This window comes from Pristiophorus japonicus, chromosome 6 (genome assembly GCF_044704955.1).
Source record: "Pristiophorus japonicus isolate sPriJap1 chromosome 6, sPriJap1.hap1, whole genome shotgun sequence".
NCBI classification, from domain to species: Eukaryota; Metazoa; Chordata; class Chondrichthyes; family Pristiophoridae; genus Pristiophorus; species Pristiophorus japonicus.
In genome coordinates, this window is record NC_091982.1 from 146,924,348 (window position 1) to 146,951,788 (window position 27,441).

The 27,441-nt window shown below is 50.2% G+C and overlaps 2 protein-coding genes across 3 annotated transcripts in view; both read right to left on the reverse strand.

Moving 5' to 3' along the window:
- On the reverse strand, positions 1-26,266 carry LOC139265820 (alpha-1,4-N-acetylglucosaminyltransferase-like). Of its 2 annotated transcripts, XM_070883275.1 has the most exons (4): positions 25,909-26,266; positions 24,695-24,765; positions 7,570-7,978; positions 1-588 (listed from the first exon to the last, which is right to left on the reverse strand). In XM_070883275.1, exons 3-4 carry the CDS (start codon positions 7,948-7,950, stop codon positions 1-3), a joined length of 969 nt encoding a protein of 322 aa, XP_070739376.1. In that variant the 5' UTR covers positions 7,951-7,978; positions 24,695-24,765; positions 25,909-26,266. The 2 variants fall into 2 exon arrangements, with proteins under 2 accessions (XP_070739376.1, XP_070739378.1); XM_070883277.1 differs by lacking the exon at positions 25,909-26,266 and having other exon boundaries at positions 7,570-7,885; positions 24,695-24,838.
- The window catches only part of stk25b (serine/threonine kinase 25b), a 290,058-nt gene that overhangs the window by 140,802 nt on the left and 121,815 nt on the right, over positions 1-27,441 (reverse strand). The gene's annotated exons all lie outside the window — the stretch shown is intronic.

Genomic DNA, 27,441 nt, shown 5'->3' on the forward strand with positions numbered 1-27,441 from the left:
TCACTGCTTTAGGTAAAGAGTCTTGTATATTTTTGGACAATATTCCTGGAAAAAGTATTCTAATAGCACGCCATTCCCATCATTCATATAATCCTGCTTTTCAGAACTTAGAAAATTCCAGATATGTACTCCGTACGTATCTGAGAAAGCGGACGTGATATTGTCCAGTGTCCAATGTTCAAAGTATTTTCCCCATTCTTCGTATGGAATTGGATAGAAAAACTTTGAAGGCAGGTAGGAAATGCCTTTGCATTTTGCATCAACAAATTGGTCAAGGTCATCTGTTTTACACCAGCGCCTCAATACACGGCTCATTAGCAAAGGGCCTTGGTGACCCCAAGTTTCACCCTGATAATTATTGACAAAATCGATCATGCAGTCCTGTGTGAAGTTGTGGTGCCGGCTAAATCCCAGAGCGGCACCATTGGCTAGATTGTTCTGTTGGGCACAGATGAAATTTGAGAAGGTCAATGGCTTCAAGGATATGATGTCCGTGTCCAGGTAGATGCCACCGTATTTCCACAGGAGAGCTAGCCTACAGGCATCTGAGAGCACATGAATCCAGTAGGTTGTCAAATCGGGGTCTACCTGCATTACAGAGTTAAAGATGATCATTTGTAAAGTGTTCCCTCGTCCTCCCCTTTTTTAACATCTTTAACCCTCTCATTCTTTAAAAATCACCGGAGAGAAGTCTGAAACTTTATTCCAAATGCACAAGTTATTTACAACACAAGAACACTGCTGAATCACTCTGCCCCCATGTTTCCGGACAGCAGTTGTTGCTGATGGTGATGGTGATTCTGCGACTGCCATTTACACCTCGGCTGGAACCATCTTGTGTTTCTTTACTTGTCCTATTACTATCTCCTTTCACCTCGTACCATCATCCCTTTTGTCATTCAATCTCTCCTGCCTTCCACCCTATCAGACCTTTTTTTGTTCTTTCCTCCCCCTGCCTCTGTACTTGCGTAAAACCCGTTACATCTCTAACCTTTTCCAGTTCTGAAGAAAGTTCATGGACATGAAACGTTAACTTTGTTTCTCGCCTCACAGATGCTGCCTGACCCACTGAGTGTTTCCAGCATTGTCTGTTTTTATTTCATTGCTCATTAATATTGGCTTGCTTCCAAACCATATAAAACTTCTGTGGTTCTACAGAGAACGTTGGGCAGGGAGATTAGTTTTGGTTTGGTCTAGCAGCGAGCTGGCACCGACAGGATGGGCCGAAGGGGCTCTTTCCATTCTCTAAACTTCTGTGGTTCTATGATGCTATTGCCAAGTATTTGCCAGACGCTGCTCGCGCTCCACCAGTGTAACTTCACCGGGCGTGTGGCGCAAACCCCGGTTAATCTTGGCATCCAGCTCTTTTTTATAAAAGCTGTAATGTGGCACACAGCCAATTCCAATTGCCTTGGAGGGACATGATAACACCTGGGCTCGCAAAGGTTTGGAGTCCGGGAGCAAGTGAAAGGAAACAGAGAGTGTATGAAACCTACAGAGGAAAAAGCAGACAAACAGAAAGAGACAAATGCATTCAGAGAGGGAGATATATAGACAGAGTCATCTGAGAATGGATATTTACGAAAGAATATATTTGCTTTGGAGGCAGTTCAGAGAAGGTTCACTAGGTTGATTCCGGAGATGACGGGGTTGACTTATGAGGCAAGATTGAGTAGGTTGGGCCTCTACTCATTGGAATTCAGAAGAATGAGAGGTGATCTTATTGAAACGTATAAGATTATGAGGGGGCTTGACAAGATGGATGCAGAGAGGATGCTTCCACTGGTGGGGGAGACTAGAACTAGAGGGCATGATCTTAGAGTAAGGGGCCGCCCAGTTAAAAGTGAGATGAGGAGAAATTTCTTCTGAGGGTTGTAAATCTGTGGAATTCGCTGTCTCAGAGAGCTGTGGAAGCTGGGACGTTGAATAAATTTAAGACAGAAATAGACAGTTTCTTAATTGATAGCTATCCTATTCTTGAGACCATCTTGCATGCTTTAACTTAAGGGAATAAGGGGTTATGGGGAACGGGCAGGGAAGCGGAGCTGAATCCATGATCGGATCAGCCATGATCGTATTAAATAGCGGAGCAGGCTCGAGGGGCTGTATGGCCTACACCTGCTCCTATTTCTTATGTCCTTAATGACAGAAGCTGCGGGAGGAGCTTTCCGAGAGATTAGAAGAGTAACAGGCTTCGATTTTAACCTAACCCGTCTGGTGAGAATGGGACCTGTACGGGTCAGATGTCTAAGTCTAACCCGGCCTGATTTTAAACGTCATTGACTTCAGTGAAGCATTAAATTGTTCGAAGTGTGTGATGGGTGTCCGACTCGAACCTATCCTGTGCCTGCCGGTGGATTAGCTTGAAATTGGGGCTAGAGTTAAGGCGAAAAACACACAAAGTGAGAATGAGAGTTGGAGACAAACCCAGGGATAGAGAGACATAACAGAAGTATAGAGGAGGCACAAGGAGAGAGAGAGAGAAAGAGAAAGTGTGATCAGAGGGACAGTGAAACATGTGCAATTCTATGGTAAATCAATTTCTTTATGTAATACATGGTATAACACTGCTGTGTTTATAAAACTCTATCCAATTTACCATGAATAGCACAGATGCATTTAAGGGGATGCTAGATGAGTACACAAAGGATAAAAAAAAGTGAAAATGTTGATAGGGTAAGATGAGGGGGCAGAAATTAACCCACGACCAAAATGGAGCATTCACCGATTTATTTGGTGATTTGCCACCCCAATCATTGGGGTGATGGTTCGATGGATTTTACCCCCCTTCCTTCTTTTTGTCCTGCGGTGCGAAGTGTGGCTGTGGCGGGGCAAAGGTCGGCGGGGAGAGGGGCGGATGCGGCAGCCTCATCAGCGCTGCGCGGACGCGTCACAACGTCCCTCCCCTTCAGTTAAAGGGGCAGGCCACTGCGAGCTCTGCAGCCACTTTAGTGGCACCCAGAGTTACCAGGGAGGGTTTCGGCCGGGCTAGTGGTCCGGTAACCAAGAGGGGGCTGCCAGATTGCCTGTTGGCCACCCTGCCGAACCCGTGGCCGACATTGTTGGGCCGACTTCGGAGTCGGGCGACAATTAAAATAAAATGGCGTCCACGGCAGTCCGCCCTCCCCTTTAAAAGGGCGGACGCGTCGCCCAGCCACAAGAAGCTTCCCGCCGGGGAAATCTGTCCGGGGCACCGAGTGGCGGCCGATCCACTCCCGCGGGGAAATTTCCCACGCGGGGCGGAAAGGGGATTGCCGCCAGTCAGTAAGGGGTTGGCACGTGCCAGACAGGGCAGGAAGATGGCCGGGGCGGTCCTGTACACCGCTCTAAAAATAAAGGAAGGCAATTTGGAAAATGTCGGCCCCTCCCGCGGTGACTGAGCGATGAGTGCTTTCCGCACCGTTGAAGCAGTAAAAGGCTTTTAGGGGGAGGGGGGGTGGGGGGGAGGGAGAAAGGGGGTAATTTTGGCCCAGAGGTAAATAGAGTGGGAACAGGCTTGTGTGGAGCATAAACAGTGACATTGGTCAATTGGGTCGAATGGCCTGTTCCTATGTTGTAATTCAATGTAATTCCACGAGTAATGCCATGGGGCATCAAATTCTTCATACAGTACATGGTATAATACTGCTATCTATCCAACTTACCAGGAGTGATCCCACAGAGATCCATTTGTATTAAATTAATATTTTCTCAACGTGCTCACTGAAGAGCATAAAACGAACTAGAGATCCATTTGTTGTGATAGACCTAATATCTTCGAGGATTTTGAAGTCAGTATGCAATAGATACTTAATAATTTATGGAGATTGAGGAACAAGTACCCTGGATCAGATGGCATAAATCCTAGGGGTCTAACGGAGATTCCGGAAAAAAAATTTCAGGTTGCCGCTTATTGTCCTGAAGAAATTACTGAGCACTGATGAGATTTCATGGTTCCGGTAACAAGCAAACACAACCTAAATTTAAAGGCGGCATTAAATCAGACGGCCTTAAATGGAGTCATCTCCCAGTGGAGTCCAATAACTAGTCGGGCTCCCCAAGGTTCATTATATTCACTACAAGATGCACTACAGCAACTTGTCTAGGCTTCTTCGGCAGCACCTCCCAAAGTGGGATTAGGCTAGATAGCCCTTTGTCAGCTGGCGTGGACACAATGGGCTGCTGAAATGGCCTCCTTCCGTGCTGTAAATTTCTATGATTTTGTGATTATAGGAAACGGCACCCTCTAACACTTAGAAGGAAAAGGGCAGCAGGTACATGGGAATACCATCACCTGTAAGTTCCCCTCCAAGTCACACACCATCTGACTTGGAAGTGCATCATCGTTCCTTCATCGTCACTGGGTGAAAATCCCAGAACTCCCTCCCCAACAGCACTGTGGGAGTACCTTCACGGACTGCAGCGGTTCAAGGTGCCGGCTCACCACCACCTTCTCAAGGGCAATAAATGCTGGCCTTGCCAGCGACGCCCACATCCCGTGAACTCTCTTTTTTAATGTTCTAGAGGAGGCCACGGACAGCACATTAAGTTTGTGAATGGCACAAAGTTGTATGGAAGAATTAGTAACCTAGAAGCGGGGGAGGAAATCAAAACTGTATTTGAATAAACATCGGCCCATGACTGGCAAATGATCTTCCATTTGGACAATTATCATTTCTGCATGTTTGTCAATGTGAAGAGGCCCTACATATATAAAGTTACGTTCTTTCTGGTGAAATGTAAATTTAAAACAGATATTAAGAACTTAGCGAGAATGTGAAATATTTGTAATAATGTACTGGGCAGGGCAGTGAATACATATTGGGTAATTTAATTCCAGGCCAGGCTGTAAATCAGAGATTCAGTTTAACGCTGCCCATGAGATTCTGATCACTTGGTCGTAAAATTGCAGCAACTCGAACCCAAATTTGCTATACGGACTTCCAGTGGAAAAAAACACCGCACTGGGACTGTGGCCATATCAACTTACTTCCAAACATTCAAAATGTAGCTTGTTGCTATAATCAATATGGGGTATCAGAGGATGTGTCTACGCTTTCCAAAAGGGTGAGACCACCTCCACTGGGGCAGGACTTCTGCTGCCCCAGAAATAAGAACATAAGAAATAGGAGCAGGAGTCGGCCATTTGGCCCCTCAAGCCTGCCCCGCCATTCAGTAAGATCATGGCTGATCTGATCATGGACTCAGCTCCACTTCCCTCCCCATAACCCTTTACTCCCTTAAATCGCTCAAAAATGTGTCTATCTCCACCTGAAATATATTCAATAACACAGCCCCCACAGCTCTCTATGGAATTCTCTGCCCCAGAGTTACAACCCTCAGAGAGAAGAAATTTCTTCTCATCTCAGTTTTAAATGGGCAGCCACTTATTCTGAGACTATGCCCCCTAGTTTTAGCTTCCCCTATGAGTGGAAATATCCTCTCTGCATCCACCTTGTCGAGCCTCCTCATTATCTTATGTTTCGATAAGATCACCCCTCATTCTTCTGAACTCCAATGTGTATAGGCCCAACCTACCTTCATAAATCAACCCCCTCATCTTCAGAATCAACATAGTGAACCTTCTCTGAACAGCCTCCAATGCAAGTATATCCTTAAATACGGAGACTAAAATTGTACGCAGTACTCTAGGTGTGGCCTCACCAATACCCTGTACAGTTGTAGCAGGACTTCTCTACAAGGGGGATGGAGTATAAAAGCAATAAAGGCCAACATTCCATTTGCCTTCCTGATTACTTGCTGGACCTGCATACTAACTTTGTGTTTCATGCACAAGGACCCCCAGGTCTCTCTGTACTGCAGCACTTTATAATTTAAATGGAGAAAAATTGCAGTTTGCTTTTTTATTATTTCTGCCAAAGTGGATATCCTCACACATTATACTCCACCTGCCAAATTTTTGCCCACTCACTTAGCCTGTCTATATCCCTTTGCAGATTTTGTGTGTCCTCCTCACAATTTGCTTTCCCACCCATCTTTGTATCATTTGCAAACTTGGCTACATTACACTCAGTCCCTTCATCCAAGTCATTAATATAGATTGTAAATAGTTGAAGACCCAGCACCGATCCCTGCGGTACCCCACTAGTCACTGTTTGCCAACTGGAAAATTACCAATTTATCCTGACTCTCCTGTTAGTTAGCCAATCCGCTATCCATGCTAATATATTACCCTCAACCCCATGAACTTTTATCTTGTGCAATAACCCCTTATGGCACCTTATCGAATGCCTTCTGGAAATCCAAATACAACACATCCTCTGGTTCCCTTTTATCCATCCTGCTGGTTACATCCTCAAAGAACTCCAGAAAATTTGTCAAACATGATTTCCCTTTCATAAAACCATGCTGACTCTGCTTGATTGAATTATGCTTTTCCAACAGTCCCACTATGGTTTCCTTAATAATGGACTCCAGCATTTTCCCAACGACAGATGTTAAGCTAACTGGTCTATAGTTTTTCTTTTTTTCTGCCTCCTTTTTTTTTTTAAATAGGGGAGTTACATTTGCAGTTTTCCAATCCGCTGGGACGCCCCAGAATCCAGGGAATTTTGATAGATTACAACCAATGCATCCACTATCTCTGCTGCCACTTCTTTTAAGACCCTAGGATGTAAGCCATCAGGTCCAGGGGACTTGTCCGCCTTTAGTCCCATTATTTTACCGAGTATTACTTCATTAGTGATAGTAATTATAATAAGTTCTTCCTTCCTTGATTATCCACTATTGGGACGTTTTTAAGTGTCTTCTACCACCATGAAGATCAAATCAAAATAAATGTTCAAACTCTCTGCCATTTCCCTGCTCTCCTTTATTAATTCCCCAGTCTCATCCTCTAATGGACCAACATTTACTTTAACTGCTCTTTTCCTTTTTATGTACTTGTAGAAACTCTTACTATCTGTTTTTATATTTCGTGCTAGTTTACTTTCATAATCTATTTTCCCCTCGCAATCATTTTTTTTTTTTATAGTCGTTCTTTGCTGGATTTTAAAAATTTCTCAATCCTCTGGCCTCACACTAATCTTGGCCATTGTGACCATTGAGTCTTGACCCCAGCCATATTGACTGCCCTGGCTTCATTTGCATGCTAGAGGCCTGCTTTGGAGAGTCTTGCCAGAATCTGTAGTAGTAGGCTACAGATAGGCTGCAGAGGCCTGTCACAACATCAGCAGACCCATGGTGAAAAGTAAAAAAAAAAAAATGAATATCCAAAACTTCTTCCTTTCTCCTTTGGGCAGAATTGCCCAGAGAACCACGGCACTGGTCATTGTTGTTAGCACCAGCATCCTCCACTGACCCCTGAACACTGGATACCAGGGTCTGACAGGTGGGGGCTGTTGGGGAAAGGTGGGGGGAGGGGGTTGGTTGCAGAAGAGCACCTTTCTAATCTGCAAGTTGAGGGCGAAAAGTGATCTTCAAATGGAGCACATTGTCGTTCTTCATCCTTGGCTTTTCGTCAACTTTTATAACCAAAAGAACCTCTTTCCCCAATGGAAAGAAAATGGCAGCTATATACAGAACCAACAGTTTAGTCTGTGAGCTGAAACTGACTCAGCAATTCCTTACCTGTTGATACCAGTCATTCAAAGGAGTGTTTTCGAAGAGCGCTTCGGGTTTCAAGGGTAATAGGATGACGTTTTTCATAAATAAAAGAGTTTGGAAGGCCACAGCTTGATCTGGGTAGTCCGATAAATTCCCTCCAAAACCAGTCATGAAATAATAAATGGGTTTCTCAGGATTGGCATGGGCTGCTGACTCCACGGAGCAAAGGGCCAGCAATGAGGGCACCACTTTATTGGTGGAATCTACAAACATGAGTCCGGGTGTTATGTCCGGGATGGGGTAATCCATATAATGTTGATGAATGTTGAATGTAAGTTGTCTGTAGAGAAGATAAGCAAACAGTAAGAGGGTGGTGACTAGGTAGCATTTCTTCAGGGTCTTCATGGCTTCAGACTCTTCCTCGGTGACTCCTCTGAAACAAAAAGACAAGTATGCTTTACTAAGAACTTTTAAAATCGTAATTGGATTAAACTTTTAGTAAGAATGTCTGGTCCGAGCAAAACCCCGTTGGTCCATGAAGCCCACTCTTTTCAGTCAGAAGGTTGTGGATTCGAGTCCCACTCCAGGGACTTGAGCACATAAATCTAGGCTGACACTCCAGTGCAGTGCTGAGCGAGTGCTACACTGTCGGAGGTGCCATCTTTCGGATGAGACGTTAAACCGAGGCCCCGTCTGCCCTCAGGTGGATGTAAAAGATCCTATGGCACTATTTCGAAGAGCAGGGGAGTTATCCCAGATGTCCTGGCCAATCATCATCACCATAGGCAGTCCCACGAAATTGAGGAAGACTTGCTTCCACTCTAAGTTCTTAGGTGACTGTACAGTCCAATACAGGAATTACAGTCTCTGCCACAGGTGGGACAGACAGTGGTTGAAGGAAAAGGGTGGGTGAGGAGCCTGGTTTGCCACATGCTCCTACTGCTGCCTGTGCTTGGTTTCTGCATGCACTCGGCAACGAGACTCGAGGTGTTCAGTGCCCTCCCGGGTGCACTTCCTCCACTTAGGGCAGTCTTTGGCCAGGGACTCCCAGGTGTCGGTGGGGATGTTGCATTTTATCAAGGAGGCTGTGAGGGTGTCCTTGAAACGTTGCCTCTGCCCACCTGGGCCTCGCTTGCTGTGTAAGAGTTCCGAGTAGAGCGCTTGCTTTGGGTGTCTTGTGTCAGGCATGCGAACAATGTGGCCTGCCCAGCGGAGCTGGTCGAGTGTTTCAATGTTGGCTTGGTCAAAGATGCTAACATTGGTGCGTCTGTCCTCCCAGGGGATTTGCAGGATCTTGCAGAGACATCGTTGGTGGTATTTCTCCAGCGATTTGAGGTGTCTACTGTATATGGTCCAAGTCTCAGAGCCATACAGGAGGAGACGGGGCGGCGGGGGGGGGGGGGGGGGGGGGGGTGAGGTATCACAACAGCCCTGTCGGCTGTGAGCTTCGTAACAGATTTGAAGGCCTGCTCTTCGAACACTCTTCCTCAGGCGGCTGAAGGCTGCGCTGGCTCACTGGAGGCAGTGTTGAATCTCGTTGTCAATGTCTGTCCTTGTTGATAAGAGGCTGTCTAGGTATGGGAAATGGTCCACATTGTCCAGGGGCACGCCGTGGATCTTGATAACTGGTGGGGGTGGGGGGGTGGCAGGGGTAGTGCTGTGTGGTGGGGTCAGGCTGGTGGACGACCTTTGTCTTACGGATGTTTAGTGTAAGGCCTATGCTTTGAATATGCGCGGACGCATGCATTGTCCGCGTACTGTAGCTTGACGACAGAGATTGGGGTGGTCTTGGATCTGGCCTGGAGAAGACGACGGTTGAACAGGTTCCCACTAGTTCTGTAGTTTAGTTCCACTCCAGTGGGAAGCTTGTTGAGAGTGAGGTCAATCAACATAACAAAAACAGATTATCTGGTCATTATCATTTTGCTGTTTGAGAGCTTGCTGTGTACAAATTGGCTGCCACTTTTCCCACATTACAACAATGACTGCACTTCATTGTCTGTAAAGCACTTTGAGACGTCCTGTGGTTGTGAAGGACGCTATATAAATGCATGTCTGTCTTTCTTTTTTCCATGTGTTAACATATTATGAACTTTCTTCCCCTGTTGCACCACCTGTAAAGGGGGCTTGAGCACAGAGAGAGTGAACTGCTAAACAGAGTGAAGACTTGAAAAATAGGAGGCCTTCAGAATCCTGGGGCACTGGGGTCAGTTGTGGGGCAGGAGGGATCTATACAAAGCAGATAGGGTTGCACCTGAACAGGGCAGGGACTAATATCCTCATAGGGAGGTTAGCTCGTGTTGTGGGGGAGGGTTTAAACTAATTAAAGCGGGCAGGGAACCAGGATGAAGCATCAGAGATGAGATACAAGGTGCATACAGGATTGGGAGAGACAAACAGCATCAGAATTTTTAAAAAGTAGCCCCGAAAAGAGAGGGATCAGATAGGGCCGAAATGCAAAGCAGACAGGATGGAAATGCAATGCAGACTAAAGCAGGTTTGGAGTGCATGGAGTGTAATAGAGAAGGTTGGTGAGCTGCCGGCACATTCATTGGAATGTATATTTGTTGAAAATTTAGCATTGAGAAATAAAAACGCCACAGGAAAATCATCATCATCATCATCATAGGCAGTCCCTCGGAATCGAGGAAGACTTGCTTTCACTCGAAGCGAGTTCCCAGGTGACTGAACAATCCAATACAGGAATTACGGTCTCTGTCCCACCGGTGACAGACGGTGATTGGAGGAAAGGGTGGATGGGAGTCTGGTTTGCCGCACGCTCCTTCCGCTACCTGCGCTTGTTTTCTGTATGCTCTCGGCGACGAGACTTGAGGTGCTCAGCGCAGCTAACTAAAGAAGTTAACGATAGCTTAGATTAAAGAGGCTTATAATGTTGCAAAGACTAGCAGTAAGCCTGAGGAGTGCAACAGCTTTAGAACCCATCTAAGGACGATCAAAGAATTGATAAAAAGGGAGAAAATAGAATGAGAGTCAATTAGCAAGAAATATAAAAACAGATTGTAAGAGCTTCGACAAGTATGTACAAAGGATGTAGAAGCTGAGACAAGAGATATCATATTGGGAACAAGGAAATGGCAGAGAAAAACAGAATACTTTTTAAATGGTGAGAAACTATTAAATGTTGGTGTTGAGAGAGATTTACAAGAAAGAGTTAGCATTCAGGTACAGCAAGCAATTAGGGAGGCAAATGGCATGTTGTACTCCACCCCCCACCCCCCAGCAATAAAGGACAAGAGCAAGGAAGTGTTGCTACAATTATACAGGGCCTTGGTGAGACCACACCTGGAGCACTGTGCACAGTTTTGATCTCCTTATCTAAGGAAGGATATACTTGCCTTGGAGGTGCTGCAACAAAGGTTCACTATATTGATTCCTGGGATGAGAGGGCTGCCTTGAGAGATTGTGTAGGATGGGCCTATACTAGTGTTTAGAAGAATGAGGGGTGATCTCATGGAAACACAAGTTTCTGAACGGGGTAGATTGACAGGGTAGATGCTGAGAGGTTGTTTCGCCTGGCTGGAGTGTGTAGAACTAGGGGGCACAGTCTCAGGATATGGGCCAGCCTTTTAAGACTCAGATGAGGAAGAATTTCTTCACTCAGAGGGATGTGAATCTTTGGAATTCCATGGATGCTGAGTCTTTGAGTATTTTGAAGGCTGAGATAAATAGATTTTTGGACTCGAGGAATTAAGGGATATGGGGATCAGGCAGGAAAGTGCATTTGAGGTCAAAGATCAGCCATGATCTTATTGAAAGAAAGAGAGAGCAGGCTCGAGGGGCCATATGGCCTACTCATGCTCCTAATTCTTAGTTGGGTTATGATATAGTAGCAGTAACACAGACCTGGCTAGAACAAGGGCAGGAATGGGGGCTTAACATTGCTGGCTACAATGTATTAAGCAGGAATAGGGAAGGAAACAAAGTATGTGGTGGTGGGTGCGGGTGAGTGGCAGTATTGAGCGAATATACTCTTACAGCCCTAGTAAGGGATAGCTGAGGATTCAAAGACAGAATCTATTGGGTTAGAGTTAAGGAGCAGAATTAGAGTTGATGCTGGCTGTGTACTTAGACCACCAAATAGTAGGAAGGAGATGGAGGAGCAAATTTGCAAGAACATTTTTGTAAGATGTAAAACAATAGAGTAGTGATAAGGGGTCTTCAATTATCCTAATATAGATGGAGGGCAAAAACAGTGTAAAGAGCAAAGAGAGGCAGGAATACCTGAAAAGTATCTAGGAGAACTTTCTTGATTGGTATGGTTCCAGCCCAATGCTGGATCTATTTCTGAGGAATGAAGTGGAGCATGTTTCAGTGGGGGAGCATTTGGATAACAGTGATCATATCATTAGTTTTAGAGTAGTTATGGAAAGGGACACGGATCAAAAGGTGAAGGTATTCACCTGGAAGAGGGCTAATTTCAGTGAGCTGAAAACAGATGTGGCTCAGGTGGATTGGAAACAAAGATTGGCAGGTAAGACAGTAAATGAGATGGGAGGCCTTCAAAGAGGAGATAATTCGGATACAGACGAGACACATTCCTATGATGGGGAAAGGCATTCAATGCTAGAGCTCCCTTGATAGTTAAAGATAAATAGATTCAAATAAAAAGTTTTAAAAAGAGGCTTATGATATAAATTATGAATCATAGAATGGTTACAGCAGTCAAACCCGTACCAACTCTCAGCTCGTTCTACTCCCCCGCCCTTTCCCCGTAGCCCTGCAATTTTTTTCCCTTCAGGTACTTATCCAACTCCCTTTTGAAAGATGAATTGAGTCTGCCTCCACCACCCTTTCAAGCAGTGCATTCCAGATCTTAACTACTTACTGCATAAAAAAAAAAGTTATAAAATTGTTGTCGTCTTTGGTTCTTTTGATAATCGCCTTAAATCTGTGTCCTCTGGTTCCGCCAATGGAACAATTTCTCCATCTATTCTGTCCAGACCCCTCATGATTTTGAGCACCTACATCAGATCTCCTCTCGACCTTCTCTGTTCTAAAGGAGAACAACCCCAGCTTCTCCAGTCTATCCACGTAACTGAAGTCCCTCATTCCTGGAAATCTTTCGTAAATCTTTTCTGCACCCTCTCTAAGGCCTTCACATCCTTCCTAAAGTGCAGTGCCCAGAATTGGACACAATACTCCACTTGGGGCCTTACCAGCGTTTTATACAGGTTCATCACAACTTCCTTGCTTTTGTACTTTATGCCTCTATTTAGGAAGTCCAGGATCCCGTATGCCTTTTTAACTGCTTTCTCAACCGGCCTTGCCACCTTCAACGATTTGTGCACACGCATCCCCAGGTCTTCCTGTTCATGCATCCTCTTTAGGATTGTACCATTTAGTTTAGATTCCCTCTCATTCGACCAAAATGCATCAACTCATTTTTCTGCATTAAATTTCATCTTCCACGTGTCTGTCCATTTCAACAGCCTGTCGATGTCTTCCTGAAATCTCCTCTTCACTGCTCACTATACTTCCAAGTTTTGTGTCATCTGAAAATTTTGAAATTGTGCCCTGTACACCCAAGTCATTAATATATATCAAGAAAAGCAGTGGTCTTAGAACCGACCCCTGGGGAACACCACTGTATACCTTTTTCCAGTCGGGAATGGTAGCATAGTGGCAACGTCACTGGACTAGTAATTCAGAGGCTTGGATGAACGGCCCAGAGATACGAGTTCGAATCCCACCACGGCAGCTGGGGAATTTAAATTCAGTTAATTAAATAAATCTGGAATAAAAAGCTAGTCTCAGTAATGTTGACCATGAAACTAACTGATCGCTAATCCGATTCACTAATTTAGGGAAGGAAATCTGCCGTCCTTACCTGGTCTGGCCTATATGTGACTCTCGACCCACAGCAATGTGGTTGACCCTTAACTGCCCTCTGAAATGGCCCAGCAAGCCACTCCGTTGAACACAACCTCTACGAAAAATAATAAAACCAGACAGACCACCCGGCATCAACCTCGGCCACGGACACGACAACGGCACACCTAGCCTAGTCGACCCTGCAAAGTCCTTCTCACCAATATCTGGGAACTTGAGCGTGCTGCCCCACAGCCTAGTCAAGCAACAGCCTGACAAAGTCATACTCGCAGATTCACACCTTTCAGCTAACGTCCTAGACTTTTCCATGACAGATCCACCAGGAGTGGTATACAGTCGGGAGGGAGTGACCTTGGGAGTCCTCAACATTGACTCCGGACCCATGAAGTCTCATGGCTTCAAGTCAAGCATGGGTAAGGAAACCTCCTGCTGATTACCACCTACTGTCCTCGCTCCCTCAGCTGATGAATCAGTATGCCTCCATGTTGAACACCATTTGGAAGAAGCACTGAGAGTAGCAAGGGCACTGAATGTACTGTGTGTGAGGGACTTCAATGTTCATCGTCAAGAGTGGCTCAGTAGCACTACTACTGACTGAGCCCTGAAGGACATAGCTGCCAGACTGGGCCTGCAACAGGTGGAGAGAGAAAAACCTACTTGACCTCATCCTCACCAATCTACATGTTGCAGATGCATCTGTCCATGACAGCATTGGTAACAGTGACCACCGCACAGTCCTTGGAGAAACGAAGTCCTGTCTTCACACTGAGGACACCCTCCATCGTGTTGTGTGGCACTACCACCGTGCTAAATGGGATAGATTTAAAAGCTCAAAACCTGGCATCCATGAGGTGCTGTGGGCCATCAGTAGCAGCAGAATTGTATTCCACCACAATCTGTAACCTCATGGCCCGGCATATCCCTCACTATACCATTACCATCAAGCCAGGGGACCAACCTTGCTTCAATGAAGAATGTAGAAAAGCATGCCAGGAACAGCACCAGACATACCTAAAAATGAGGTGCCAACCTGGGGAAGTTGCAACAGGACTACATGTATGGTAAAAAGTAGAAGCAGCATGCTATAGACCGAGCTAAGCAATCCCACAACTAACGGATCAGATTAAAGCTCCAAGTCCTGCCACATCCAGTTGTGAATGGTGGTGAACCATTAAACAACTAACGGGAGGAGGAGGCTCCATGAATATCTCCATCCTCAATGATGGCGAAACCCAGCATGTGAGTGCAAAAGACAAGGCTGAAGGTGTTTACAACCATCAGCCAGTAGTGCCGAGTGGATGATCCATATTGGCCTCGTCCTGAGGAGGTCCCCACCATCACAGAAGCCAGTCATCAGCCAATTTGATTCACACCACAGGATATCAAGAAAAGGCCGAGTACACTAGACACAGCAAAGACTATGGCCGCGACAGCATGGATTTGTCAAGGGAAGGTCGTGTCTGACTAACATGATTGAATTTTGAGATGGTAACCAGGAGGGTCGATGAGGGCAGTGCGTATGATGTAGTGTACATGGATTTTAGCAAAGCTTTTGATAAGGTCCCACATGGTAGACTGGTCACGAAAGTAATAGCCCATGGGATCCAGGGCAAAGTGGCAAGTTGGATGCAAAATTGGCTGAGGCAGGAAGCAAAGGGCAATGGTTGATGGGTGTTTTGTGACTGGAAGGCTGTATCCAGTGGGGTTCCGCAGGGCTCAGTGCTGGGACCCTTGCATTGGTATACATCAATGATTTGGACTTGAATGTTGGGGGAATGATTAAGAAGTTTGCAGAGGACACTAAAATAGGCTGTGTGGTTGATAATGAAGAAGAAAGCTGCGGACTGCAGGAAGATATCAATGTACTGATCAGGTGGGCAGAACAATGGCAAATGGAAATCAATCTGGATAAGTGTGTGGCAATGCATTTGGGGAGGTCTCATCATCATCATAGGCAGTCCCTCGGAATTGAGGAAGACTTGCTTCCACTCTTAACGCGAGTTCTTTGGTGGCTGTACAGTCCATTATGAGAACCACAGTCTCTGTCACAGGTGAGACAGATTGTCGTTGAGGGATGGGTGGGTGGGACGGACTAGTTTGCCGCACGCTCTTTCCGCTGCCTGTGCTTGATTTCTGCATGCTCTCGGTAACGAGACTCAAGGAGCTCAGTGCCTTCCCGGATGCACTTCCTCCACTTCGGGCGGTCTTTGACCAGGGACACCCAGGTGTCAGTGGGGATGTTGCACTTCATGGAGACTTTGAGAGTGTTCTTGTAACGTTTCCACTGCCCACCTTTGGCTCGTTTGCCATGAAGGAGCTCAGAGTAGAGCGCTTGCTTTGCGAGTCTCGTATCTGGCATGTGAACAATGTGGCCTGCCCAGCGGAGCTGATCAAGTGTGATCAGTGCTTCAACGCTGGGGATGTTGGTGTGGTCGAGGATGCTAACGTTGGTGCGTCTGTCCTCCCAGAGGATTTGTAGGATCTTGGAGACATCGTTGGTGGTATTTCTCCAGCGACTTGAGGTGTCTACTGTACATGGATGTCTAACAAGGCAAGGGAATACACATTAAAATGGTACTACACTGAAAAGTGCAGAGGAACAAAGGGACCTTGGAGTGCAGGTCCACAGATCCCAGAAGATAGCAGGCCAGGTAGATAAGGTGGTTAAAAAGGCATATGGAATACTTGCCTTTATTAGTCAAGGCATGGAATACAAAAGCAAGGAGGTTATGCTTGAACTGTATAAAACACTGGTTAGGCTGCTGCTGGAGTACTGTGCACGGTTCTGGTCACCACAGTACAGGAAAGATGTGATTGCACTGGAAAGAGTGTAAGAGAGATTTACAAGAATGTTGTCTGGACTGGAGAATTTTGGCTATGAGGAAAGATTGGATAGTTTGGGTCTGTTTTCTTTGGAACAGAGGAGGCAGAGGAGAGACCTGATTGAGGTGTATAAAATTATGAGGGGCCTGGATAGAGTGGATAGGAAGGACCGGTTTCCCTTGGCAGTGGGATCAACAACCAGGGGGCATAGATTTAAAGTAATTGGGGGAGGTTTAAAAGGAGACGAGGGGAAATTTCTTCATCCGGAGGGCGGTTGGGGTCTGGAACTCACCACCTGAAAGGGTAGTAGAGACAGGAACCCTTACCACATTTAAAAAGTACTTGGCTATGCAGGGCTACGGACCCAGAGCTGGAAAGTGGGATGAGTCGGGATAGCTCTTGGTCAGCCGGCGTGGACACGATGGGCCAAAATGTCTGCCTTCCGTGCTGTAAATTTCTATGATCTATGATTCTATAACATCCCGGCTGTTGTGCTGAAGACTTGTGCTCCAAAACTAGCCACGCCTCTAGCCAAGCTGTTCCAGTACAGCTGCAATACTGTGTCTACCCGACAATGTGAAAACTGCCCAGGTATGTCCTGTTAACAAAAAGCAGAACAAATCCAATCCGACCTATTTACCGCCCCATCAGTCAATTATCAGCAAAGTGATTGAAGGTATTGTCAACAGTGCTATCAAGCAACATTACTCACCAATAACCTAATCACTGATGCCCAGTTTGGGTTCTGCTAGGACCACTCAGCTTCAGACCTCATTACAGCTTTGGTCCAAACAGGGACAAAAGAGCTGAATTCTGAAGGCGAGGAGAGAGTGACTGCCCTCGACATCAAGGCAGCATTTGACCGAGTGTGGCACCAAGGAGCCCTAGTAAAACTGAAGTCAATGGCATAAAAACAGAAAATGCTGGAAATCTCAGCAAGTCAGGCAGCATCTGTGGAAAGGAAGCAGAGTTAATGTTTCGGATTTGTGACCCTTGCAGATTCCAGGAACCGCAGTATTTTGCTTTTGTATTAGATGTCAATGGGAATCGGGGGGGGAAAACTCTCCAGTGCTGGAGTCATACCTAGCACAAAGGAAGATGGTTGTGGTTGTTGGAGGTCAATCATCACAGCCTCAAGACATCACTGCAGGAGTTCCTCAGGGCAGTGTCCTAGGCCCAACCATCTTCAGCTGCTTCATCAATGACCTTCCCTCCATCATAAGGTCAGAAGCGGGGATGTTCGCTGATGATTGCAGTGTTCAGTGCCATTCGCAACTCCTCAGATAATGAAGCAGTATATACCCGCACGCAGCAAGATCTGGATAACATTCGGGCTCAGGCTAAGTGGCAAGTATCATTCACACCACACAAGAGCCAGAAAATGACCATCTCCAACAAGCGAGAGTCTAACCACCATTCCTTGATATTCAACGGCATTGCCATCGCCGAATCCCCCATCAACATCCTGGGGGTCACCATTGAACAAAAACTTAACTGGACCAGGCATATAAATACTGTGGCAACAAAAGCAGGTCAGAGGCTGGCTATTCTGCACCGAGTGACTCTCCAAAGCCTTCCCACCATCTACAAGGCACAAGTCAGGAGTGTAATGGAATACTCTCCACTTGCCTGGATGAGTGCAGCGCCAACACTCAAGTAGCTCGACACCATCCAGGACAAAGCAGCCCGCTTGATCGCCACCCCATCCACCACCTTAAAACATTCACCCCCTCCACCACCAGCGCACTGTGACTGCAGTGTATACCATCTACAAGATGCACTGCAGCAACTCGCCAAAGCTTCTTCGGCAGCACCTCCCAAACTCGCGACCTCTACCACCTAGAAGGACAAGGGCAGCAGGCGCATGGGTACACCATCACCTCAAATCACACACCAACCCGACTTGGAAGTATATCGCTGTTCCTTCACCATCGTTGGGCCTGGAGTGGAAACTGAACCCACAACCTTCAGACTCTGAGATGAGTGTGCTACCCACTGAGCCACAGCTGACACTGCACTTCAAAAGGTTGGTAGCGCTCAAAGTAGAAATGTCACCCAGTCCTGATGGGATGCATTCTAGGTTGCTGAGGGAAGTAAGGGTGGAAATTGTGGAGGCGAAAGCTACAATATTCCACTCTTAGATATGGGAGTGGTGCCAGAGGACTGGAGGGTTTCAAATGTTAGACCTCTTCAACAAAAGGGGTGGGAGAGACAGAGAGACAGAGATTATTAATAATTCATTTTAAGCAAGAAGAATGAGATGGGGCAATCTTTAATAACAATGAGGCAGAAATCCCAGCCTCCCGGGACCATACAGAGTGTGTACTGACACAGGAAGGCATCGCAAAAGCCAGTTTTCATCAAACATTGCGCATGCACCGAAAACCAGCTTTTCCGATCTGTCAAACTCCAGGGCGGTGGGAGGAGGAGAGCGGGAAGTGGGGGGAGGAGGAGGAGGAGGAGAGCAGGAAGTGGAGGGAGGAGGAGGAGGAGAGCAGGAAATGGGGGGAGGAGGAGGAGGAGGAGGAGGAGGAGGAGAGGAGAGCGGGAAGTGGGGGGGTGGGGGAGGAGGAGAGGAGAGCGGGAAGTGGGGGGTGGGGGAGGGGGAAGGAGGAGGAGAGGAGAGCGGGAAGTGGGGGGGGGAAGGAGAGGAGAGCGGGAAATGGGGGGGGGAGGAGAGGAGAGCGGGAAATGGGGGGGGGGGGAAAGGAGGAGGAGAGGAGAGCGGGAAATGGGGGGGGGGGGGAAGGAGGAGGAGAGGAGAGCGGGAAGTGGGGGGGGGGGGGAAAGAGGAGGAGAGGAGAACGGGAAGTGGGGGGGGGGAGAGGAGGAGAGGAGAACGGGAAGTGGGGGGGGGAAAGAGGAGAGGAGAGCGGGAAGTGGGGGGGGAAAGAGGAGAGGAGAGCAGGAAGTGGGGGGGGGGGGAAAGAGGAGAGGAGAGCGGGAAGTGGGGTGGGGGGGGAGGAGGAGGGGAGAGCGGGAAGTGGGGGGGAGGAGGAGGGGAGAGCGGGAAGTGGGGGGGAGGAGGAGGGGAGAGCGGGAAGTGGGGGGGAGGAGGAGGGGAGAGCGGGAAGTGGGGGGGAGGAGGAGGGGAGAGCGGGAAGTGGGGGGGAGGAGGAGGGGAGAGCGGGAAGTGGGGGGGAGGAGGAGGGGAGAGCGGGAAGTGGGGGGGAGGAGGAGGGGAGAGCGGGAAGTGGGGGGGAGGAGGAGGGGAGAGCGGGAAGTGGGGGGGAGGAGGAGGGGAGAGCGGGAAGTGGGGGGGAGGAGGAGGGGAGAGCGGGAAGTGGGGGGGAGGAGGAGGGGAGAGCGGGAAGTGGGGGGGAGGAGGAGGGGAGAGCGGGAAGTGGGGGGGAGGAGGAGGGGAGAGCGGGAAGTGGGGGGGAGGAGGAGGGGAGAGCGGGAAGTGGGGGGGAGGAGGAGGGGAGAGCGGGAAGTGGGGGGGAGGAGGAGGGGAGAGCGGGAAGTGGGGGGGAGGAGGAGGGGAGAGCGGGGAGTGGGGGGGAGGAGGAGGGGAGAGCGGGAAGTGGGGGGGAGGAGGAGGGGAGAGCGGGAAGTGGGGGGGAGGAGGAGGGGAGAGCGGGAAGTGGGGGGGAGGAGGAGGGGAGAGCGGGAAGTGGGGGGGAGGAGGAGGGGAGAGCGGGAAGTGGGGGGGAGGAGGAGGGGAGAGCGGGAAGTGGGGGGGAGGAGGAGGAGGGAGAGCGGGAAGTGGGGGGGGGGGAAGGAGGAGGGGAGAGCGGGAAGTGGGGGGGGGGAAGGAGAGGAGAGCGGGAAATGGGGGGGGGGAAGGAGAGGAGAGCGGGAAATGGGGGGGGGGGAAAGGAGGAGGAGAGGAGAGCGGGAAATGGGGGGGGGGGGAAGGAGGAGGAGAGGAGAGCGGGAAATGGGGGGGAGGAAGGAGGAGGAGAGAAGAGCGGGAAGTGGGGGGGGGGGAAGAGGAGGAGAGGAGAACGGGAAGTGGGGGGGGGGAAGAGGAGAGGAGAGCGGGAAGTGGGGGGGGGGGAAGAGGAGAGGAGAGCGGGAAGTGGGGGGGGGGGAGGAGGAGAGGAGAGCGGGAAGTGGGGTGGGGGGGGAGGAGGAGGGGAGAGCGGGAAGTGGGGGGGGAGGAGGAGGGGAGAGCGGGAAGTGGGGGGGAGGAGGAGGGGAGAGCGGGAAGTGGGGGGGAGGAGGAGGGGAGAGCGGGAAGTGGGGGGGAGGAGGAGGAGGGGAGAGCGGGAAGTGGGGGGGGGGGAAGGAGGAGGGGAGAGCGGGAAGTGGGGGGGGGGAGGAGGAGGAGGGGAGAGCGGGAAGTGGGGGGGGAGGAGGAGGAGGGGAGAGCGGGAAGTGGGGGGGGAGGAGGAGGAGGAGAAGAGAGCGGGAAGTGGGGGGGGGAGGAGGAGAAGAGAGCGGGAAGTGGGGGGGGGGGGGGAGGAGGAGAAGAGAGCGGGAAGTGGGGGGGGGGGGGGAGGAGGAGAAGAGAGCGGGAAGTGGGGGGGGGGAGGAGGGAAGAGGAGAGGAGAGCGGGAAGTGGGGGGGGGAGGAGAGGAGAGCGGGAAGTGGGGGAGAGGAGAGCGGGAAGTGGGGGGGAGGAGAGCGGGAAGTGGGGGGGAGGAGAGCGGGAAGTGGGGGGGAGGAGAGCGGGAAGTGGGGGGGAGGAGAGCGGGAAGTGGGGGGGAGGAGAGCGGGAAGTGGGGGGGAGGAGAGCGGGAAGTGGGGGGGAGGAGAGCGGGAAGTGGGGGGGAGGAGAGCGGGAAGTGGGGGGGAGGAGAGCGGGAAGTGGGGGGGAGGAGAGCGGGAAGTGGGGGGGAGGAGAGCGGGAAGTGGGGGGGAGGAGAGCGGGAAGTGGGGGGGAGGAGAGCGGGAAGTGGGGGGGAGGAGAGCGGGAAGTGGGGGGGAGGAGAGCGGGAAGTGGGGGGGAGGAGAGCGGGAAGTGGGGGGGAGGAGAGCGGGAAGTGGGGGGGAGGAGAGCGGGAAGTGGGGGGGAGGAGAGCGGGAAGTGGGGGGGAGGAGAGCGGGAAGTGGGGGGGAGGAGAGCGGGAAGTGGGGGGGAGGAGAGCGGGAAGTGGGGGGGAGGAGAGCGGGAAGTGGGGGGGAGGAGAGCGGGAAGTGGGGGGGAGGAGAGCGGGAAGTGGGGGGGAGGAGAGCGGGAAGTGGGGGGGAGGAGAGCGGGAAGTGGGGGGGAGGAGAGCGGGAAGTGGGGGGGAGGAGAGCGGGAAGTGGGGGGGAGGAGAGCGGGAAGTGGGGGGGAGGAGAGCGGGAAGTGGGGGGGAGGAGAGCGGGAAGTGGGGGGGAGGAGAGCGGGAAGTGGGGGGGAGGAGAGCGGGAAGTGGGGGGGAGGAGAGCGGGAAGTGGGGGGGAGGAGAGCGGGAAGTGGGGGGGAGGAGAGCGGGAAGTGGGGGGGAGGAGAGCGGGAAGTGGGGGGGAGGAGAGCGGGAAGTGGGGGGGAGGAGAGCGGGAAGTGGGGGGGAGGAGAGCGGGAAGTGGGGGGGAGGAGAGCGGGAAGTGGGGGGGAGGAGAGCGGGAAGTGGGGGGGAGGAGAGCGGGAAGTGGGGGGGAGGAGAGCGGGAAGTGGGGGGGAGGAGAGCGGGAAGTGGGGGGGAGGAGAGCGGGAAGTGGGGGGGAGGAGAGCGGGAAGTGGGGGGGAGGAGAGCGGGAAGTGGGGGGGAGGAGAGCGGGAAGTGGGGGGGAGGAGAGCGGGAAGTGGGGGGGAGGAGAGCGGGAAGTGGGGGGGAGGAGAGCGGGAAGTGGGGGGGAGGAGAGCGGGAAGTGGGGGGGAGGAGAGCGGGAAGTGGGGGGGAGGAGAGCGGGAAGTGGGGGGGAGGAGAGCGGGAAGTGGGGGGGAGGAGAGCGGGAAGTGGGGGGGAGGAGAGCGGGAAGTGGGGGGGAGGAGAGCGGGAAGTGGGGGGGAGGAGAGCGGGAAGTGGGGGGGAGGAGAGCGGGAAGTGGGGGGGAGGAGAGCGGGAAGTGGGGGGGAGGAGAGCGGGAAGTGGGGGGGAGGAGAGCGGGAAGTGGGGGGGAGGAGAGCGGGAAGTGGGGGGGAGGAGAGCGGGAAGTGGGGGGGAGGAGAGCGGGAAGTGGGGGGGAGGAGAGCGGGAAGTGGGGGGGAGGAGAGCGGGAAGTGGGGGGGAGGAGAGCGGGAAGTGGGGGGGAGGAGAGCGGGAAGTGGGGGGGAGGAGAGCGGGAAGTGGGGGGGAGGAGAGCGGGAAGTGGGGGGGAGGAGAGCGGGAAGTGGGGGGGGAAGAGGAGGAGAGCAGGAAGTGGGGGTGAGAAGGAGAGGAGAGCGGGAAATGGGGGGGGAAGAAGGAGAGGAGAGGAGAGGGGGAAGTGGGGGGGTGGGGGGAGAGGAAAGGAGAACAGGAAGTGGGGGGGGGGGAAGAGGAGAGGAGGGGATGGGAGGGGAGGGGAACAGGGAAGAGCGGGAAAGGCGGGAGGAGGAAACAGGGAGAGTGGGAAAGGCATTAACTACCATGACCACATCCACCCAAGAAGGCAGGTGGGGCTTCGGTTTAACATCTCATTCTTAACTACAACTTTAGCACAGGTCGACGAATTAATTACTAAACTGGGACACCATATAACTGTCACGTGACTCAGTGGGTAACACTCTCACCTCGGAGTCAGAAGGTTGTGGGGTCAAGTTCCACTTCGGGGACTTGAGCATATAAAAATCTAGGCTGACATTCCCAGTGCAGTGCTGAGGGAGTGCTGCACTGTCAAGAGATGCTGGATTTCGGATGGGACATTAAACCGAGGCCCCGTCTGCTTTCAAGTGGACGTAAAAGATCCCATGGCACTTGAAGCACATGGGAGTTATCCCCTGTATCCTGATCAATATTTATCAACATAACATAAAGAAAAAAATGGATTATCTGGTCATTACCACATTGCTGTTTGTGGGAACTTGCTGTGCTCAAATTCCCACATTACAACAGTGACTGCACTTCAAAAGTACTTCAATCGGCTGGAAAGCACTTAGACGTCTGGTGGTCATGAAAAGTGCTATATAAATGCAAGTCTTCCTTTTAACTGGTCTGAAACCTTGTTAAAAACTTTTAGAAATGCCCAGGGTGATGATGAAATCACCAAAATTGTTCAAAAGTAAGAGTTCCATTGGCCCAGCAGATAGGCTGGAAGAGGACTGTGGGACAGCAATGCAGAAAGCCATCCTGCTTGGGCGGAGCTTGACTGCAGCCATCTCATGACCCTAGGGAAAAAACTGCATAGACACTCGCTGATTTTCAGTGCTCACTAAAGACAACCCCAGAATTATCACCCACTCCCATGTCTTCATCTTCCGGCATGGACATTAAACCAAGCCCCCATCAGCTCTAGTTCAAAGAAGAGCAGGGGAGCTCACCCCGGTATCCTGGCAAATATTTATTCCTCAATCAATATCCCTACAACAGATTATCTGGGTCATTATCAAATTGCTGTTTGTGGGAGCTTGCTGTGCGCAAATTGGCTGCCACATTACAACAGTGACTACACTCCAAAAGTACTTCATTGGCTGTAAAGCACTTTGAGATGTCTGGTGGTCGTGAAAGGCACTATATAAATGCAAATCTTTCTTTACTATTCTACCCGGGCTGACTGCCCTCTACCCACAAACATTCTACCTGCCCCACAAAACAGGAACCACTCACTCCCACGCAGTATTCGATTGTCACACATGGGTAGCTGCGCGTCATTTTTTGGTTTAGATACTGCTTGGTGTGGTGATGAGGTCGGCCCAGAGACAGTGTAGCCATTTTAGTCTTTTTTGGTTGGGGGGGGGGGGGGAAAGAGAGAAAGTAGAAAATTTGCATCTCTGATGCTCAGCCTTTCAGACACGAAACCTTTATTATTAATAGCGTTAGCCACAATTTGACATAGTTCCCGTTTGCCTGCTATTTTTCTCCCCTCCTTTCCTGAGGGCGCACAGGTGCCTGGGGTAATCTGGTATCTCACCAAAACGGCCTATCTCGTCTGCTCGCCAAGAGCGTCAGTCAAAGTTTGTGGCCTCGGGAGTCTTGTGAACATCACGTGACTGACAACGTCACAGCTCTGCAACTATTTTGGGCATAGCTGTAAATCAAGTGCCTCCTTTCAGTAAGGGCACTAGAACCCACAAATAAAACTTTAAAAAGGAAACTTAAATCAAATTAAAATTTGGTTGCCAGGGGTAATGATGCACTCCAGTCCCTCTGGTGCCCACCTCTCGCAGAAGGGTCTGCAGCCTATCTAACCATGAAAAGCATCAGAGCTGAGCTTAATCCACTCAGGCAATGCACTGATCAGGAGTGATATCTGACTCTATCCCCCCAAGCTCAGGAACGCTGAAGGTAATTGTATTGCCCCAATTATACCCAAGTCAAGATCAACAAACAGCATAGATTAAAGATCACCCCATGGTCCATGTGATGGACACAGTCTTCCCCCACTAACGGTCTGGGGAAGTCCCGGGAGTCAGCTCACACGGACACAACCAACAAACCAACTCAGAAATGACTGCTCTTCATACCTTCAGTGTCTGGAGCACAATCCCCCTTGGGTTCCCGGTGCTGGGAGAGTGATCGCGGTTGCAGTTGACGCCTTGAAGAAATGAAATTGAAATAATATATCCCTTGTACAAAGACCAACCGCGACTGAATTTAATTGCACTGACAACCTGGAAAGGAAGCATTACAAAGCGGTCAAAACTGGGTGTGTAACCACGTCCGGTTTCATGCTGAATAGCACGGCTGAGATCGGGTCAAGCTTCAAGGGGCCGATCCGATAGCATGCTGTGCTAAGTTGACTGGTGTCCAATTATATGACTGAAACAATCGCCATGTGCGAGTATCCAAAGGAGAAGTCATTACAGTCATTAACGGTACTCGTATTTCCCCTCTGTATTGTAAAGTTTAAGTTGATAAAATCTGTCCATATTAAAGACTACCATTAAACGATAATTGTTTTCTTAACCATGTTTGCTTAAACACAGCCTGTTAATTATTAACCATACACATTTTAGCCAGGAATCTGAGCTCTGAGCTTTCAGTCACTTGACTAGTCCCGTTATAGGCTGAGTCAACACTTTTACACGCACATTTTGGGGCCGAAATTACCCCTTTTTATAGCCCCGTTAGCACCACCGGGGTAGCCCATTTTTGTCAGGGGAGCACTACCGAGTCCTGGGAAATTGCCCGGGAGTTTGCGGAGGTTCTGCCATGGCAGCGCCGCGCGGTTCGCAGTTAGCGGCCCGGGCTGCCGTGCAACCAGCGATGATGTCACGTCGACTGTTCACCGCCCCGTGCCGACCCCTTAACGCCCCGCAGGGGAAATTGCCCCACGGGCCACGGCGCTGGCCGACATCCGCTCTCGGGGCGGTCCTTAAAGGGGAGGGCGCCATCATTTCTGGATTGCCGACTCTCGGGTCGGCTCTATGATGCCAGCCCCAGCGTGTTTCGGGGATCGTGCAGCACGGCACTCCATCTTGGGCGCCGTGCTGCTGGCCCGATTGCACGCTGCCCTGCATGAGTGCTAAGCTCCCAGCATTAGCTTCCTTTGGTACAAAGATCAGTCATTTCTGAGTTCCCTGGAGGAAACAAGATCCAACTATATCTATATCTATATCTATATCTCTCTCTCCTCCTTACCACTGCCTGAACCAGCACCAATGGATCAACATCAGAGAATCTGGGTAATCAATCAATCAATTAATCAATCCATCATTCACAACCTATCTAGACTCACCTTTTGTTTCCTAACTTGTCTATTACCATGTCAATTTGGCCCATCATTCCTGTTGTCTCTCATATCTCTCCTGCCTTCCACCCTATCACAGACCTTCCCTTTTGTTCTTTCCTCCCCTCTCATTTCCTTAAGAATCTATTGCCAGTTCTGAAGAAGGGGCATCGACTGAAACGTTAACTCTGTTTCTCTCGACAGATGCTGCCTGACCCGTTGAGATTTGCAGTGGCCTGCCCCTTTAAGCGAAGAGGAGGGGTGTTGAAGCATGTCAGCGCTACACGGACCTTCCGCGTAGCGCTGCTTTCCCTGCCCCAGTAGCACTCGGTTATCGCCCCCAATGGAAATGCAGTGCATGAGATTGTGCTCCGCTTCCTTTCGGAGCGGGGGAGGTAAGGGCAATTCCATGGCGGGGACGGAACCTCCGCACCGGACGCTAAAGGTCCCGACCCCGGAAGGTTGCCGCCCCCACTCGGGGCGCGGGGCAGTATCACCCCCATACTCTCCCCTCTTTCCTTCACTTTGATTAGATCGGGATTTCTGGCTTGCCCAAGGGCTGTAAAGACTGAACAAATAAGAAAGAATAGAACTTGCATTGATATCGCAGCTTATCATTGCGACATCTTAAAGTGGAGAGAAATAAAATCATGGGTTCATGAAGTGGAGGTATTGACAATCTATTTTACTGGTTTTACGTAGGATTACATCGGATATACCACACAGAAACAGGCCATTCGGCCCAACCAGACCATGCCAGCGTTTATGCTCCACTCGAGCCTCCTCCCGTCTTTCCTCATCTAAATCTATCAGCATAACCCTCTATTCCCTTCTCCCTCATATGCCTGTCTAGCCTCTCCTTAAATGCATCGATACTATTCACTTCAACCACTCCCTGTGGTAGCAAGTTCCACATTCTCACCACTCTCTGGGTAAAGAAGTTTCTCCTGAATTCCCTATTGGATTTCTTGGTGACTATCTTATGTTGACTGCCTCTAGTTATGCTCTTCCCCACAAGTGGAAACATTCTCTCTGTATCCACTCTTATCAAAACCTTTTCTTTGAGAGTGTTACAAGGGAACGTGATGGGGGAAGGAAGTGGGTGTGGAGTATTTAGAATTCACTGTGGCCTTAGATACATTTCCTCTGGAAAGGCTGACATTTAATTAAAGAAAGCTGGAATCAGTGAAAATATTTTACAATGGATACCTATTTGGTTGACTGATAGAATCACAGGGTGGTGGTACAGAGATTGTCATCAGCCTGGGACAATGTTAGCAGTGAGGTGCCACAGGGGTCTGTTTTGGGACTTCCTTTGTTAAATATTTTTAACTGGAGCTCGGAGTCACAAAAACTGTGACTTTCCTGGAGGACACTTCAGATGGCCGAGGTGGTCAACCTCTGGGCCTTGAGGGCCCGGCTGCAGAGTGCTGCATATTGGTGTGGCCCGGGGCAGTTTGGCCCAGCTGACTGTGTGGCACCAACCTAGGTAAGGGCAGGGGAGCAGGCATGCTATCATCCTGAGAAAGGGCAACAGGTGCC